The 19,169-nt window shown below is 37.2% G+C and overlaps 1 protein-coding gene across 1 annotated transcript; it reads left to right on the top strand.

Moving 5' to 3' along the window:
- The first annotated feature begins 5,261 nt into the window (after positions 1–5,261).
- Positions 5,262–12,756, top strand: LOC121998397 (leucine-rich repeat protein 1-like). Its single transcript, XM_042553325.1, has 6 exons — positions 5,262–5,585; positions 6,628–6,699; positions 9,244–9,387; positions 9,654–9,725; positions 9,855–9,926; positions 12,466–12,756. Exons 1-6 carry the CDS (start codon positions 5,359–5,361, stop codon positions 12,533–12,535), a joined length of 657 nt encoding a protein of 218 aa, XP_042409259.1. The 5' UTR covers positions 5,262–5,358; the 3' UTR covers positions 12,536–12,756.
- The last annotated feature ends 6,413 nt before the right edge of the window (positions 12,757–19,169 follow it).

Below are 19,169 nucleotides of genomic sequence, written 5' to 3'. Positions count from 1 at the left end.
AGACTCTCAAACTGAATATCAACCCATACAATATAGCTATGAGTTTGTCCTCTATAGTTGAGATAAACTCCTTGATCATCACTCAATTCACTTACTTAATCATCCTCGCTACATCATGCATCACATAGGCACAATCCACGTCCCCTCGGGGCGGTGCGATGGTTAAGTCATGAGGTGTTGCCACATGAGGTCTTGGGGTCGAAACTCGGTGTGACCGAGCATAACCTCCCCCATGTCTTGGCCATTTGCACTAATGGCTAGTAGTCACCCGTGATTTATCTCCTCCGTGTTGGCCTAGGGATGGGTTGGCGGGGGCGCTGGGGGCGAGCGAATCGCCTTTTGCCACATAGGCACAATCCACCCATTGTGGTGTATCATATCATATGCATAAAGCAAAGTTAAACCAGTCTCCAATCACACACACAAATCACACAAACACCTTTATATGTTCTACAATTGATGAACAGAAGGTATGGAAATAAAAATACGATCAACATCAAAAATGTGGAGCAATGTTACTCAAGCATGAAGAACCACAGGCAGCAATTGGAGCATCCAAAAACACAGACAGTAGGTGAAGCATCAAAACACGGACAGTGAGCACCATGGTCACCTTGGATTTGAACTCCAAACTGCTAGAACAACACTGCCAGCAGTAACCTTGGATAAACCAAGGTCACACGGACAATACTCATCAAAACCGAACAGCACTTGCAAAGCATCCCACCATAGATCCTCGCCCCACTTTTAGCAAGTGGTCAGCTATCAACGAATTTGTCATGTCTTTACCGCGAGCCATTTATTGCAGACTAGATAGATCTTTATGGTTGATCTATGAACCCTCTTGGACATTTTGGTAAAGCCCCAGCTATCAACAGATTTGGCGCTGTTCTTACCGTGAGCCATTTGCTACGAACTAGATAGATCATTATGGTGGATCTATTCACCCTCTTGGGCTTTTTGGCAAAGTCCCAGCCATCAACGAATTTGACGTTGTTTTTACCGCGAGCCATTTGCTGTGTTCTTAACATTCACGATTCAACTTGAGGGGAAGTATTAAAGAAATATTTCATTGATTAATTGATGAAATAATATCCCTGAATTCTCTCTTTGTATCTATGTAAATAAATTATACTAGAATCAATTAGTCATGATTTTCTATAGGTAGAATGGATTGTAATTGTAAGATCATTACTTTGTAATAGGTCTACATATACCTTGTAAACTCTCGATTAATGACATTAAAATGTTTTCAAAACTTTTCTTCCTATATCTTTAATTTTTTAGTGTGGATCCTTTTATTAATCACCTTAAAGAGGCAGACCAAATCAAATAAAAATATTAATATTACTTTGAATCTTCCACCGTAACATCAATAAAAAAAAAAAAGTGAAAGAAACTATTCACCCTCTCCCTCTCCCTCTCCCTCTCCCTGAAGTGTCCAACACTTCATTTTGTAGATAAAAATAAATAAGACACCTAACTAAGTTAATTGACAAACATGCATTAAAGTTATAAGTAATTATGGATGTGTTAAGTGATTTTAAAAATTTTAAGTACATTAGCAATGCATGTTATTTGTTTTATTTAGTTTTCTCTTTTATCTCATTTGGTTACCATGGATGAGTTAGAATCTAAGAGCCTTAGTCATTAATGTCAATAGTATGACTTCACAAAGTCAAGTCAATATAAAAACTCTTCCAAAATTACATCACTAAGGGGCTTATTAAGGTGTCAATGAGAGGATTCTTCTAAAATGTCATATGATAACTTTTTAATAGTTGGACGGTTTATTTGAGCATAGTTCGTTTATTTTAGTTAAAAAAGCTCAGACATGATACATAAGTTAAGGTCTAAATGTATAATATTAAAAATATAAAAAAAATTATAATTAAAATATAGAAGACATCTTTATTATTGATACGACACTTTTTAGGTAGAACTAAAAATAAATTTATGAAAACTTATATTTAAAGTAGATAATATTATATGGATATGTAAAATTTTGTAACCTTAAAAAATGGTATTAGGGCCCTCAATTTTCTTGGATTTTTTTTTTAATTTTACATATCTAGTCTTCCAACCTATATAAATTTCTTTTAAATAAGAATCCGGCCTTCCATTTTCTTCTTGTATCATACACACTCGAATCAAATAGATCAACATGTTAATCTAAACTTAAAATAATTATTAATCATTACAACTCTCATCGGGACACGCATTTAAGTCATACACGTAACTTTAAGTTAAAACAAAATCTTCCATTGCATAAACAATAACTTTGAGTTGATTGCTACAACATAATTAATCGAGTGTTAATCCTACAATATTTTTAGATAACTAAAAATTAGTATTCCTATTCAATTGGCAACAGTGCTTTTTAGTCGACTAACACTCATAACCGCAAAGCTTCAAAATACATAGTTTTAGATAACCTAAATTAAATCATCACGACATCAATACAACCAAACCATACATGAGAATTACAACATTCAAATCCATTGTAAAAATCGTATAATCTTTAGTCCCTTTGTCAATCTTGACGATAAAAGTCCATTATATTACTCAAATTAATTATTTCAATCTCAAGCCATATATATGAATAAATTCACACACTTTATTCACACGATCAAATGACAATTTAACTGCAATGAAGTCCCAACAAACAAATATTTCAATCTCACAATTAAGCTCACCTTCCAACTAATGTCTTCACAAGAACTTTTAAATGCATTATTAATTAAGTTAGCACCACAAACCAGATATGCGAGTTACAAGTTTTTTTTTCTCAAGAGCAAATAAGAGAATCAAAGTTTGAGTAGAGATGAATATTTTAGAGGTCGGCCCTGAAAGATACATAATTAAACTGTGTTTCGGATTTATGGCTAAACTTGGACACATTGTTTTGAATGGACTGTGAGATTACTTCTTTGATACTTTAAAATTACTATTAGATCTAAATGCACTCTTAACCTATAGATGATCATCAAAGAATCATACGATTGATCACTTAAAGTTTCAAATCGAGATGAAATGAAGAGTAACTTTTGAGTAATGGAGACGACCGCAAAGTCTTGCGTGGGACAAAGGCAAAGATGTCAAGGAGAAGATCATCATTCATCAAAGAGAAGGATTGACACGAAAAGGAATATAGAGGTTACAATCTCTAAAATTTATTCTAATATCATGTCAACGCCCGTGATAGAATATAAACTTTTCAGAGCTTTATCCTGTAAAATAATTTCTTTCCGAACTTGGTCGACCATTTAATATAATTCATTTTCATGGTGGTGGGATGCTACTTTTCTCGAAAAGAAGTGTCTTCGTCTTTTCTTTGTCTTTTCTTTATGGTTGTATCAAATTTGAGGGCCCATGACACTACGCATGGTTCCTGCTACAACCACACAATAATGAATAGAACTAAAGCTGAAGACCTAACTTGATGATACACAAAACTAGAAGACAGAGCAAAATTATACTGGGAATATTATAGATGCGACTACAAAATTAAGTATTGTTTAGTGCAAGATCGGATGGACACTTTATGGAACAAATCGAACAATGCAGTTATTATTATTTAAGTCTTTAACTTTAGACTTTAATTAGTTTGAGATTCGAGCATTGGATTGGGCGAAGACAAATTGTCTCTCTGTTTTGCTGCTTGTTTGTGGGCAGGACAAATTCTGAGGCACGGAAGGAGCTGCACTTGTTTAGGGCTCGCTTGGCTTCTTGGCGTAGGGAATTAAGTAACCTAGTTATTAGGTGATAGAATGATCGATAAAATATTTAAATAGAAATAATTTTGAAAATCGACCTTTGAATGTATATGAGTTATATATTTCAGATTTATTAGATAGACAAAGCAGGTGAAGGACGTCTACCTTCAAAGGAAAATAAGTCTAATAAAGAATCTAGCATAATTGACTTCTAGGTCGAATTTAAAATTATAAAATTTTAAAGAAACACACGTCTAATTTTCAGATATTTCAAAAGGCACACTTTTCTGACGCCAAAAAGAGGTAGAAATTATGGAAAAACAGAGACGAGAAATCAACAAAGAGAAACCATCTAGATCCAAAATCTTAATTTACATGATAAAAATATCAAAAATAAATAAAATTACTAGAACTAATAAAAAAAAGATGCCTAGAGCCTTAAAAAGTCCTAAACGATATTTTTTAGACTCCTAAATTTGGTGGATTATGAGTTCCACTTGATAATAAATCTAGATCTTTGAACGAATTTTGATTAAAAAATTACGTTTTATTTTGATATCTGAATCAAAAGACATAACCCGTTGAAACTTGAGTCTTCTTGTGTCAATCTTGTATCAATTTTGCATTTTATCCCTTCCATCAATCATTATTATGTTACATTCAAATAATATCATCATTGTGATGTTGGATTTTAAAAAAAACACAATACTATTGTGATATTGAATTTTTAAAAACACTATTATTGTAATGTTGCATTTCAAAAATTTATTTTTTTAAAATGTTGGTCTTTGAATGCTTTGAATACAATAACATCATAGTAATGGGCAGCAAAAGTAAAATGGAAAATAAATGCTTCTTTTGAAAAATCTAATAAAACTTAAATGCATTTTTGAGAATTATATAATTTTAAGCACGTTCTTTAATTAATTAATTAATTATTGGAGCCTTAATTAATTATTGGAGTATTTAAGGATTGACTAGAATAAAAGGGTATTATTATTATTATTATTATAAAAAGTAATTTACTTTATTTTTCATTAAAACTACTTTTATTGTAGTGTTTTTACCCAAACTATTATAAACTCTAGCTAAATTTAGTCAAATTAATAATTTTGACAAAAACAGGCGTTTTAACTAAGTTAAAATAAATATAATTGATATTAAAATAAATTCATTTCTTTTGAAGTAATTTTGACTTTCACAGTGCATTAATTGAAAAGCATATGGAAAATTTTCGTAATTCACTTTTTGTAAAAAAAGAAAATATAATTTTAAAAATGATATCAAAAATAAAACCTTGGACTGCTAATCTGCTACAACGTAAACAACGTCAGCATATCTTAAAATTCCACCAATTGCTCGACAGCTGTATCAACTCATCGAGTTGTACAAGGCTTTCTTACAATATGGGTTGCAAGTGATCCGTCAACCACTACTGGAGACCGAAGTCATTGCGGGTTACTGCTTAAGTTAACTTAACACGGCGGTACAACTTATCTACCAGCTTTCCTTTTTGGTTTGCGCTGCTTTTAATTCCCCCAACGCCTTCGAATTCCTCCAGAAACCTACCCACCTCGGAGCAGCACTGAAACCCTAACTTCAGATCTTGTTTTGTGTGAGCCTTTATCCCGGGGGAGGAGCCATGGCCATCGCCGGCGATGCAGCCACAGGAATCATAGTGGTGGTCGTGGCGGCGGCTTTGCTCTCGCAGTCGTCGGTCTCGTCCAACTCCGAGGGGGATGCTCTGTACGCGCTGCGGAAGAGTCTTTCGGATCCTGACAACGTGCTTCAGAGCTGGGATCCGACGCTTGTGAATCCCTGCACTTGGTTCCATATCACTTGCAACCAGGACAATCGTGTCACTCGAGTGTAGGCCTTCTGTCGCCTTTGTTTTTTCCCCCCCTTCTGGCCTTTTGAGTTAGCTTTTGGTTTCTCTTAATTTTGGAACTTTGTCCTAATCAGGTGGGGGTAAGATAGTTGCACTTAGTGGCATATTGGTGGTTGCACTGGGCTAACAGTCGACCATTATACGTGTGAAATTTTTTAGGAAAGATTGTAAATTTGTAATAAACGTTGATCTGTGCGATTAATCTCGTGTGTTTCATATTTAAATGACTTCAATTTTGAAATGATTTTCCAGATTAAGTCATCTTAGCTATCTTGATCCGAGGGGCATCTAGGAATACAAAGTATGAATTTGAGGTGGCAGGTTAATATGGTTAAGTTTCACTTTTCATGTCAATATTTTGTGAATACCAGAGTTCTTTTCCTTTCAGACACACAGCCTTGATATTCCTCTTCCAATGTGTTACTCATGAATGCAGCTGATTGAGAGAGGATTTTTTTATTATTAGAACCATATTTCGATAAGGCTCCTTAGTGCAGTCACATGGAGTACATTAGTTGGAAGAGTTTCTCCATTTCTTCTAGCAGTGGCTAACAGTTCTGCAACATGTACAAATAGATACTCAAAGATTATGTTCAAGGGTAGTCATAAGTTTGAGTCAATGTAAAACTTGATAAAGTTGCAAAAAATCCTCTTTAAACCAGTCATTACTTGAAAACGTAAGAGAAGGAGGAAAATCTGCATTTGTCTGTTTTTTCCCTAATTGGATGAAAGTAGTTTTTTAGTCGCTCTTATTCTTTGGTAGTCATATTTATAGTAATTTTGACTATAACCACCTCAAACATGCAACTTTGAGTATAAAATGGCCTGTTTCCTTCATTTAACTCACAAAATAGTGGGTGCTAGTTGCAAGTTTTGTTATTTCAATTATTTGGTATGATATTTAACATTTCTAATAAGATTTGAATATGTTAATTTAATCATTTTTTTCTTGTTGCGTGTCTGTTCTCATGATTTTGTTACTAGTGATTTTTTTTTTTGTTATTCACATATTGTTTTTTGCAGGGACTTGGGCAATTCAAATCTATCTGGCCATCTTGTTCCTGAACTTGGACATCTTGAACACCTGCAATATTTGTAAGAATCACATATCTTTAGCAGTGACTTTTCTAGTTGATATGACAATCTCTGTTCCTGTGTTTTTCCATTCTTTTTTTTTGTCTTCATAAAATACATATTATTTTTCTATTTCTTTGAATGTGGTTTAAACATGCTACTCAAAGTACTCATTATTAGATTGAGATTAAGGAAAATTAGTTGACTATTTTATTTGCACTAGGAACCCATTAGGTTGGAAGTTCTGTTTAGTTATCCATATCAATTGTCTAGGTTTTGTATCAGTCATCCTTGTCTCGTATGTATAGAAGAACTGTAGTGGGGAGTGATATTATTATTACTTAGTGATTATCATAAACAAAATATCTAGAGAGAAGACATGAGTTGATTAATTTATCATATTTTTATTACTTATTTGTTTTGTCCTTCCAACACATGCTTGCATCATGTGTCCAATGCAAAAGCAATTACTCACCAGTAAGCATACTTATATATGCACAAATTAGGGTGATAGTTTTGTAGAATTCAGTCGTATTGCTAGTGGTTACTCTTAAACATGGCTTGTCATCATTTTTCTGATAGGCTCTGTTTGCTCCGATTCCAAATTGTGACACACCATATAGTTGTCAACAACAAGGTGTTATCAAATTCAACCAACATTCTATGCTTTTAGTATCACAGTTTTTTCCGGTGGTGAAAAGTGTGGAGTTTCATAGGAGATCAGCCATCCCAAAGTTGCTCTATACTGAGTACACTTAGCATCAGACTTCTTATGAAGAACCAAACCAATTTCACCAAGAGATATCTTAGTTATTGAGAGTATGTAAATTCATTTTAAAGCATGTCACACTAATTGACGTAGTTACACCCATTCTTTCGATCGTTTTCTTCTGCTAAGAACTCTGCAATGCTCTCCTCATCTACAATTTAGTGTTTTTTTTCCTTCTAATTTTCTCAATTGCACGTTTCATTTTAGTAAACAAACATGGGCAATAATTTCCAATTATTCACAATCCAATATATGATAACAAACTATTTTCCTTGGACAACATTATCCTCTGTTTCTCTTGAGAAAACTTTGTGTGATAGGAAATGTCTTGAAGCTTCTACTTCTTTCTGGAGCTTAGATTCTGCAGACCACTTTTTATTTCAAATTCTAAACATTAATGTTCATGTGATTGCGATACACATGGACCCTAACATTATAGCTGCAAATGAACAAGGTGTTTTTGAACAAGCTCGATACTAGCACAAATAACAAGTTGTTTATGTTTATTCGATTCAAAGTATAGAACACAAAAACAAGTTAACTCAATGTGTTAATATTCTATGAGCTTGCGAACATTTTATAAACAAACTTAGTTATTTACTTTTATAAATTTTGATAATGTCCATATTTCTTTATATAGATATATACAAAATATAATATTTTTATAATTTCAAATTATCTTCGGAAATAGCCTCTTGCAAAGTAGGATAAGGCTGCATACAATGGACTCTTTCCTGGCATTGGGCTTTCCTTTATAATTTCAATTTATCTATAATAGGATAACAAAACTGTGAAAATGACATGTATTTTTTGTTTTGTCAATGTTTTAACTAAAGACAACAATATCACTAGTTAAGCTAATCAAACAGCTTGAGCTTGGCTTGAGCTCAATAAGATTTTGAATATGCAAGTTTGGTAAGAAAATAAACAGTCAAGCTCAGCTTGGCTTAGCACGTCTTGTTTACACTCCTACCTAACATGGGATCCCTACTCGTGTGTCATAATCTATGGAATCAAATCTTAATGTAATACATCCTAGCTAGATTTCATGAATTGATCAACAATTGAACTGTTTATTTTGTACTACCAGCTGTTCTGTTTCTTTTTATTTGAAAACTGGAATGAATTGGGTAGGTATTCATTCCATATCCCAAGCTATTCTCTAAACTCTAGCTTTAGACAGTTAATCATGTTCCTGGATTGACTGATCAGATTTGGATGAAGATTTGCTGGATCCTTTCTTGAAAATTATAGTTACTGGGAAGTAAAATTGTAATTGGGCAATCTCACTAATTTAGATCGGCCCTTCTCAATGATTTAATTTTATCAATTGCAGAATATTGGATCAAGTAGAATTCAGTATTTTTTTTAAGTAATTCAAGTCAGATAAGTCTTATTTGTCTCTTCCCAACTCTTTTAGGTGGTTTTGTTCATTTCGCTGATTCTGGTCTATTTTGATATTTAGCACAAGATTCGTGAAAAATCTAATCCTTCAATGGTTTACCATCTTTACTTATGAGTGAAGTTTCTCAGATCAGGTATAGATAAAAATGCTACTTTTCACCTGCATATTATGGTCGATAATCTTCAAATATTTCTTGATCTTCATGTTAGATATTGTAGAATTTATCATGGTTGCTGGATGAACTTTCACTTTAGTTTTTTGCTAATGAAGAGCACTGTAATTATATTTGCTAAAGTATAGTACTTTTCTTTGGTGTGTTTATGGTGAAGAAAACTAATACTTCTTAGTATCAGCCAAAGTTTGTAATACTTGTGTAACCCCGCCCATGCAGGGAGCTCTACAAAAACAATATTCAAGGAACAATACCAGCAGAATTTGGTAATCTGAAGAGTCTCATTAGCCTAGACTTGTATAATAACAATATCTCTGGTGTCATCCCTCCGATGCTAGGGAAGTTGAAGTCCCTAGTGTTCTTGTAAGTTATCAATTTTTAGCTTTTATTTTGATATGAAAATCATTCATCAAAAAAGTTATTTGGTATTGTTGGCGGGATCATTACTAGACAGATGTTTCATTAGCCCATGTTAAGTGAATTATTAACTAGGATAATGAACAGTTTTTTTATTTTCAGTATTTTAGTTTTAAGTTGTAGAAAATTATATGTTTCTGTGCTTGTTTTAGATTTATTTCCATCTATTTGTATCACTATCAACAATAATACATTTAATGTTTGCTTCCCAGACGGCTCAATGATAACCATTTGACTGGTCAAATTCCAAGAGAACTGGTTAAAATTTCTACACTTAAAGTTGTGTAAGTGCACCAATTTGGTTAATATACATCATGTTATTCATTGCAGGACTTAGGTTTGATATATATTAGTTTATGCCCTACAATACTTACTTTTTCTAGTTATGGTGTGCTTACTTCTGTTGCTTTCAGGGATGTATCAAACAATGACCTTTGTGGAACAATTCCCACTACTGGACCATTTGAACACTTCCCCTTAAACAAGTACCATCTTGTTCTCAATGTTTCTTCCTTATTTAGTTTTCTTTACCTATAGTTCTCTGCTATTTATATGCTGGTTGTTTTGAGCTAAGATAAATTCTTTTGCTACCTGATAGGCTAGCAATTTTGTGAATGAATGTCAGCTCTCATATATACTTGATAAGCAGTGACTTGATCTGTACTGTTCTTTATATCGCTGAATTAGGTAGGAAAAAATGTTGCAGCAAAATTTGGAGTGAAATCGGCCTCTCTAACTAATTTATGTAGTTGATTAAATCAACAAAAAAACTTCCGAGTAAAGTTGGTTTAAGTTTCCACTGTGTCATTAATGTAAAGGGCTACTTGCTATTTATTAAGTTAAAATTCAAGTTGAAGAAAAAATCTAATAAAATTGCTTAATAAGCTGATAGTTTCAACTTAGGGATGTTAACCTGGTTTTGAAGTCAACCTACATCAAGTCCAACTCATGCTGGGGCTAAGCAAGCATTGAAGATGTGGTAAGAACGGTTGTTAAGATTGCAATCTGGATCTTAGGAGTCTGTGATCCTGAGAACCAAATTGGCCTTAACAATCCAAGTGTCATATTGCATCTTAATTTGATTAGGATCTCATGAACCTACAATCTGATCATGTATTCACTCATGCTTCTCTTCTAAGTCCTTGTGACGAATGGAATCATGTAGGAGTGTAGATTAATTGCTAAGAATGACTCATTGTTGAAGTTTATAAGAGCAGGACATTTTTGGCAATTAATCATCTTTGATTGTGGAGTAGTCATGCAGATGTCCCATGGACACACACCTACTTCGACAATAAGCTGATGATGATAATAGTTCCATACCTAGTGGCTTGGTTATTTGGGTAGATGAATTGAGGGGAAAAGGTATTTGGAGAAAAAGGAACAAGGGTTTGTGCATGACCTACACATGATACATGGGTGTTTAGTATATTTTCACCATTTTCATCTAGCAATATTAGTCCTGATTTCTAACTATTTAGTAACTTTTTAGGGTTGATTACATAGATCTTATCCATCCATTGAGCTTTATTGAAGACTATAATGGTAGTAAGATTCAAATCAATTAAATTATGTTGTGTTGTAAACTGTGATCTTGGCAGAGTGAACTCAATCTTGCTTAGAGGCTCACAGAGAGCAAACGAACGCCATCCACCCTTATACGCATCATTATTTATCAAAAATCTTAGATCAATGTGTTGAGAAGGGCCACTACAACTACTATGAGAGATGAGGGATATTATAGATGAACCACTACTATGAAAGAGATGAGAGATATAGATGATAGTAATCAAAATGCAAGATGAGCTTAGATTTATGAAAACTAGAATAGAAAATGCAGATAACTTGAGGAACATTACCCTTTATATATTGGCAAACTACGGATTATAGAAATTTGCGTTGTTAATCGCATTATTCTATGTATAGAGAAAACTCAAAGTCACTTTTTTGCAAATAATAATCATTATCAGCCTAAATATATTTGGACAACCACTCTTATTTTTTATGAAAGAATGAATTCTGATGTATTCATTGATTGGTTAATTGAAATAATAGACTTGATTATCATAACATGGCTTCCATTGAAGAAGTACAATTTGCCAAATCATATATAGTGGACTTACTAGAACATATTGGCAATGTGTCCAAACCAATACCTGATAAAGACCAAAATCTATCAAATATTGGCTTGAAATAAAATGTTGACTTAGAGATCGGTACAACAAATTTACAAGTCTAAAATGGCCATAGTTAAGTATAGTAGAATACTAATCACAATTTGAAATTTATGTAGGTGTAGTCATATTAGCCAAGAACCTGGATTGATATTTCCATTCACTAATGGACTTTGACCCCAAAATAAAAAAATGTGAGATATTTTCATTTACACGTACAGTCTTGAGCATAAGGAAACTTTATAGGATGATTACCATTTTACATCTAGAACATCGATGACCAAAAACACAAGACTTCAAAGGGAAGAAGATTTTTAAAATGCATCAACACTAAGAGCTCCGACCTTACCTAAAATTCTTGGACCTATAATTGTGGTACGACACTCAAGAAAATTCCTCAATTGACTTTATCATAGAAGCTCCTTTTAACGATTTGATTTTAAAGGACTTCTCTTGCGATTTTTTACTTGAGTCTCCTCAAGGGCACACTAACTATTCTCTAAAACCTTATAAAGAAGAGCCTTCTGGCTGTCCTTTGCATGAGCCTTCTAAAGTCTTGTAATGATCTGCACTTAAAACCTCTCAACAGCTCTTTGATGACCCTTCACTTAGACCTAGAGAACCCCTTATCAATACTTTATTTAGCCTTTCAGGAGCCCTCAACTTTTTTGTTTTTACTTTAATATTCTTCAAAATCCTCAACCTAAGGGGCACTCAATGTAACAAAAATTGTGCTTATGGAATCTAGGTTATCTTTTCAAGTGGAACTCACTGCAAATACATCCCTCGGGTTTAATTTTTTTTTGTTTGCTTTCTGTTTCCTACCTCTTAACTGTTCCATTATGTGTAGTTTTGAAAACAATCCACGTCTGGAAGGTCCAGAGTTGCAGGGCCTCGCATTGTATGACACAAACTGCTGAAAAGGAATTGATGAAATCAAATCACAGCACCAAATCATGGTTGGCGTTAACGTGATGTGTGAGTAGGTTTAAATATTGAACTTGAGCTTTAATGTAGGTTCAACCTATCTTGTTTGTAATCGTACGTTAAGACGTGTTTTATTTGTATGCATATGTAGATAAGTCTATCCTGAATGAATGCTTGTTATCAATAAAAGTTGGATTATGTTAGTGCAGTTTAATTTGAATCTGAGGATTTGGTGAACTTATCATTGCAACAGACCTCGTTTCTTATAAAGTTAATATTTTTCCACTTGATCACACAGACATAAAATCTCTTCATCAATGGTCGCGTAACACAGTGCACTGAAATTACGAGATGGTCCCTAGGTTATGATTTTTCAATTGCGGTTCACTGTAGAAGATGAACATTAGATTTTCTGATGGTTGATAAAAAAATGATTTGATTTTTCAATTGCGGTGGTAGAAGATGACAAATTTGGGTCAATGTGAAAACTTTCAATTTTGCTGATGATTGATAATTTTTTTTTATCCAGTTGGATAATTTTTTATCCAGCTGAAAGAGCCATCCACTAGCTCTTTCAGGTTTACTGATGGTTGACGGGAACTTTTGTAGGTAGGTTCGGTCCTCTCGAGGAGGATTGAATAACCAGGGCTAGTTTATAAAAAAATCGATTTTAAAAAAAAATCACAAAAAACAGCCTAATTTTCAAACGCTCAAACAATCAATCTTCTAACTGTTCCGTTATTTTTCAATCTTAGATCTATTAGATTTGATATTGGACCATATCAATCTATTGTGGCTTTGATATTTTTCATATTAAATTTAACATGCATGATATAAAAAAATATTAAGTCAAATATCAAGTCCACTTAATCTGATATAAAAAATATCAGATCCATGTTGAATAATATTATTTTTAATGCTCTCGTTAATAGTTTTAAAATTAGGATATTTTTAATATAAATAAATATGACCGCTTCTTACAATAAAAAACCGACAAAAAAAACGAAATGGAAACTACGAGATGACGACGACGTACACGACGACGTTAGTTGGAAGCATAGATCAGCTTTGATCCCTTTGGATGGGTTTTTGAATAAGTTCTGAGAGACGTCCTTTGGGAAGAGTGAAACAACGGTGTTAGATGAGCAAAAAATGAATGTACTCAATTATGTCTTATATGGAAAAATTTGTAAGGATCTAGCGACCAATTATTCGACAAATGTGTGGAGGGAAGTAGCACATGCAAGTGCAACATAGGTTATTTCACAGTTCTTGTCATCCCTGAAGAATTAGAATATAAATGGTAAATAATCTAAATTAATTTTGATATAATCAATCAAATTAAATTAAGTTCGGTATTTTTTGATACCTCGTATCTAAGTATATAAGAATTTAGAAATACAAGAAGTTGAGCGAAAAACACGATAAGTAAGAAGGATAACATGTGAAACGAGTCGATGAACTTAGTGCATTTGAGGGATGAAAATTTATGGAAAAGTATACCGATAGACGAAAAGGATGTACGCGAAGCTTCCAAAAGACGAGAAACCGAGAGGAAACCTAACTTGAGGAGAAGGACGGAGTTAGACTGGGTGAGCTCAACTCCGATCGATCTAAGCATCAGCCAAAGAAGTACAAGGAAGAGTTAACTATTTGGAGGTTAACTGGAGCTCCAACTGATTGGAGACATCTCCAAGATGGTTGGAGGTGTCCTTGTGCTCTTAATGGAGCGCCCTGATGGAGGTTGGAGGTGTCCTCGTGCCTCTCTTGGAGACACCTTGGAGCTTTCATAAAGAGACCGCCAATGAATAGTAGCCATTGGTTGACCATTAGAATGTGGATAAAATTTTATCCACTTGAAGACACTCGTGGATGGCTTTGGAGGCTCCTCTAAACAATGGTAATTTATCCCAAGAGATTATAAAAAATTCCCTTAGAGCTATGAATTGAACAACAATCATTGTATTCAACTTCCTAATTATTTTTTATCTTCAAAGATAATAAGAAGTCATTACGCATTCACAAAGAAATTTTTTAATAAAACTTTTAACTATTTTAGATTAATAATCATTTTAGATTGTAACCAAATAAAATTCTTTTATTCTCCTATTTATTTTATATTATTACTTTTAATATTAATTAAGCATATTTAATTAATATCATGTCTTACTAGCTATCAAAATCAAACAAACAAAGCAATTTATTTTTAAAACTATTCATCCCCTCTCATCCGTCGTCAAACCACCGGACCTATACAACTAACTGTTTTTCTCTTGAAGCCAATTTCCTTTTTATTTATATATAAATGAGATTGATAAATGATCCGGCGGTTAGAACAGGGGACCCTCATTTTGAGGGGTCAACGTCACGTGGAAGTCATAGGTCAGGTGGCCGATCGGAGAAGGATGGGCCAACCCCCCGGCAGGCCGGTCGGTAAATAGCCGATGGTAAAAGGCGCCCCGACAGGGGTCGGGGTTCCGGCGCTCGATTGAACAGTAACGAAGGGCCGAGCGGAAGTCATGCTCGGCCGTAGACATAAGGTAACATACTGCCAGTAGTCCCCACACAGCACCTTACCGAAGATCTCCCCAGCATACCGATGCAAATGGAGGGCCGTATGTGATGTGAGGGTCGGCCGACCGGATGTGAGATGAATGCCGGCTGGCCGGACGGGAGATGAGTGTCGGCTGGCCGGACGAGAGATGAGTGCCGGCCGGCCGGACGGGAGATGAATGCCGGCCGGCCGGACGCCCAGGCTTGGAGTAGGGAGAGAAGGATAAGGAGCATCTTATGACAGCTGTTAATTCCTATGACTAGGCCATACTCCAAATCTGGCGGTAAGGTGTTCTGCTGTCCCATCGAAGATGTGCCAGGACTGTAGCAGTATGGTGTCAGGTAAGTTCTCTGACAAACACATACCGAGGTATGGGCTAAGAACACGTGTTTGTCTCGGTATGTGTGCGTGAGTTCTTTCACCGCTCTATGTAAGGAGCCCTATACTTCGCCGAAGGTATGCGTTCTAATAGGAGGGGAGTCACTTCTTCATTGTTCACCTACCTGACTAGAGCGTCGGAGGGTCGTCGCCGGGAACCCCTTCCCGGCCCGACTTCTTTACAGCATCTCCGGAGGTTCGCACCAGCATCCGAAGACCCACGTCAGCAACCGGAGAACGCTACCTGCCCAGCGTCCGTTGATTCAGCTTTCGGGCAGGATCAATTTGGCGCCGTCTGTGGGAACGCTCCTGCATCCGATCGGAAGCAATGGACGAAGCTGGACGATCGCACACGGTGATGCTCTCCACGAAGGAGCTCGACACTCTAATCAAGGAAAGAGCAGCTAAGCTCGTGGAGCAACAAAGAGAGAATGCGCAAGCCGAGCGGCTGAAGCAACAAACAACGTCAGCATCAGGTGGTCGAGCGGAGGCACCGCCTGCCACGGTTGCAGTTCGTCGGGCCCTATTCCGAGCGTCTCCTGAAGTCGCAACAGGCAAGGCTCCCCGAGCGGACGCCTCCCCCGAGACAATGATCCAACCTGCATTCAAGGGGGGAGCACCGCCGAGCGGATGAAGATGGATTGGGACTTGGATCAACCATGAAGCGCAAATTATCTCCAGCCTTTCCGGGGCAGGGTGAAAGGTGCGCCAATATAATGTGTGCTGTATATTTTCCATTTGACTGTATATTTGGAATGCAGGAAGCAAAATGTTAAAACGCAATTGGCATTAGCTGCCGAGCGGCCTATTTCCATGATGTATAAGATCCGAGGCACCGACTCAATGTCAAAGACCCCGGGCCGATCGGCCGGGCGTAAAAATTATCCGAGCCAAGTCATCGAAGATGAAGACCTCTCGCCGCTCGGTAGGGCATATGTCATCAGTGTTAAAATTAGTCTTAAAGGTAGTCGAGCTCCGACGTTAAAAATCGAGAGACGAGCCGGCGTCTATAAACCCTTCGAGCGGAAGACCGTCGAGCTCCGACGTTAAATATCGAGAGACGAGCCGGCGTCTATAAACCCTCCGAGCGGAAGACCGTCGAGCTCCGACGTTAAATATCGAGAGACGAGCCGGCGTCTATAAACCCACCGAGCATAAGACCGTCGAGCTCCGACGTTAAATATCGAGAGACGAGCCGGCGTCTATAAACCCGCCGAGCGGAAGACCGTCGAGCTCCGACGTTAAATATCGAGAGACGAGCCGACGTCTATAAACCCGCCGAGCGGAAGACCGTCGAGCTCCGACGTTAAATATCGAGAGACGAGCCGGCGTCTATAAACCCGCCGAGCGGAAGACCGTCGAGCTCCGACGTTAAATATCGAGAGACGAGCCGGCGTCTATAAACCCGCCGAGCGGAAGACCGTCGAGCTCCGACGTTAAATATCGAGAGACGAGCCGACGTCTATAAACTCGCCGAGCGGAAGACCGTCGAGCTCCGACGTTAAAAAACGAGAGACGAGCCGACGTCTATAAACCCTCCGAGCGGAAGACCGTCGAGCCCTGACGGTAAAAATCGACGTTAAAAGGCGGGCAACCGGAGCCTATAAAGCCGCAGGACGGGTAGCTCTCTGCGTGATCCTACTCGGTTGTAAAGGTCGACCTCAGATCAGACGTGCCGATGAGACAAGAATAAAGAGAGTGTGGGGCCGAGCGGCTCCTTTATCAAATGTACTTGGGACGCGAGAAAACTGTGACCGAGAGGATTCGGCATGGATTCCAAGGGAATACAAGGCACGGGCAAGACACCGCCGAACGGATGTGCATCCCTAAGCCTGGCCGAGCGGACTAATGCAGCGGCCGTTACTCAGTCTGACCGGCAGTCCAGTCAGTCGGACTTCGCCTCCTTTGACTAGACTTGAGGGGGAGGCAATTGATCCGGCAGTTAGAACAGGGGACCCCCATTTTGAGGGGTCAACGCCACGTGGAAGTCAAAGGCCAGGTGGCCGACCGGAGAAGGATGGGCCAACCCCCCGGCCGGCCGGTCGGTAAATAGCCGATGGTAAAAGGCGCCCCGACAAGGGTCGGGGTTTCGGCGCTCGATTGAACAGTAACGAAGGGTCGAGCGGAAGTCATGCTCGGCCGTAGACATAAGGTAACATACTGTTAGTAGTCCCCACACAACACCTTACCGAAGATCTCCCCAGCATACCGATGCATATGGAGGGCCGTATGTGATGTGAGGGTCAGCCGGCCGGATGTGAGATGAATGCCGGCTGGCCGGACGGGAGATGAGTGCCGGCTGGCCGGACGGGAAATGAGTGCCGACCGGCCGGACGGGAGATGAGTGTCGGCCGGCCGGACGCCCCGGCTTGGAGTAGGGAGAGAAGGACAAGGAGCATCTTATGACATCTGTCAATTCCTATGACTAGGCCATACTCCAAATTTGACGGTAAGGTGTTCTGCTGTCCCATCGAAGATGTGTCGGGACTGTAGCAGTATGGTGTCAGGTAAGCTCTCTGACAAACACATACCGAGGTATGAGCTAAGAACACGTGTTTGCCTCGGTATGTGTGCGTGAGTTCTTTCACTGCTCTATATAAGGAGTCCTATACTTCGCCGAAGGTACGCGTTCTAATAGGAGGGGAGCCACTTCTTCATTGTTCACTTACCTGACTAGAACGTCGGAGGGTCGCCGCCGGGAACCCCTTCCCGGCCCGACTTCTTTGCAGGATCGCCGGAGGTTCGCACCAGCATCCGAAGACCCACGTCAGCAACCGGAGAACACCACCTGCCCAACGTCCATTAATTTAGCTTTCGGACAGGATCAATAAATAAGAACAAATACAAACGAACCTTGGAAGGACTCCTGTAACATTTGTCTCCATTAAATCATCTCTATTGTATACAAATAATGATATTATTGGCCTAATCTATGGATTTTTTTTTTAATATTAATTATAAGTGTAATTATATATTTAAATTATATATATATATATATAAAAGTCATCGGCCCATTTTAACTACGAGTCAGTTACGGGTCATACCAGCAAGCACATAAATTTAATTTAAAAAAAATAAAATAATAAAAATATTTTAAAATATACAAATATTTATTAGGGTGAATTACATTTTACCCCCTGATATTTGACTAAAGTACGAAACGACCCTCGTAATTTCAAAAGTAACAAAAAAGCCCCCTTACCGGTAACATTGTAACATTATAACCCTTTGGCGCTGAGAATACACACTAAAATGTTGATGCCATCATAAATTTCTTTTTTTTGGACAATAATACCCTTATTATGCTGTGAATTTAAATCCTAGACAATACTACCCTTTAACAAAAGAAAGGTAATTACAAAACAACCTGATGATCTAAACAACAGCCCACACAAAGACATTAAAAACCTACAGATGCTTTCATTCCACCAAAATGAGTACTTAAATTTTCAACTGTACAAAAAGACAATATATATGTCTCCATCGACATTAAGTAAAGACATTAAATTTTTTTGATTTCATGGATGCAATATTTGTTAAACCAACTCTGATCAATAGAATTACCGATTGCAATATCTTTACCGATTGACTACTATCGCCGATCAGTCAAGGGAATTTTTTGTTACTTTTGAAATCACGAGGATCGTTTCGTACTTTAACCAAACCTCATGGGTAAAATATAATTCACCCTATTT

The sequence above is a fragment of the Zingiber officinale genome, chromosome 6A, assembly GCF_018446385.1.
Source record: "Zingiber officinale cultivar Zhangliang chromosome 6A, Zo_v1.1, whole genome shotgun sequence".
Lineage (NCBI taxonomy): Eukaryota > Viridiplantae > Streptophyta > Magnoliopsida > Zingiberales > Zingiberaceae > Zingiber > Zingiber officinale.
Note: the sequence above shows the minus strand (reverse complement) of the source record. Positions and strands in the feature narration are given on the sequence as shown.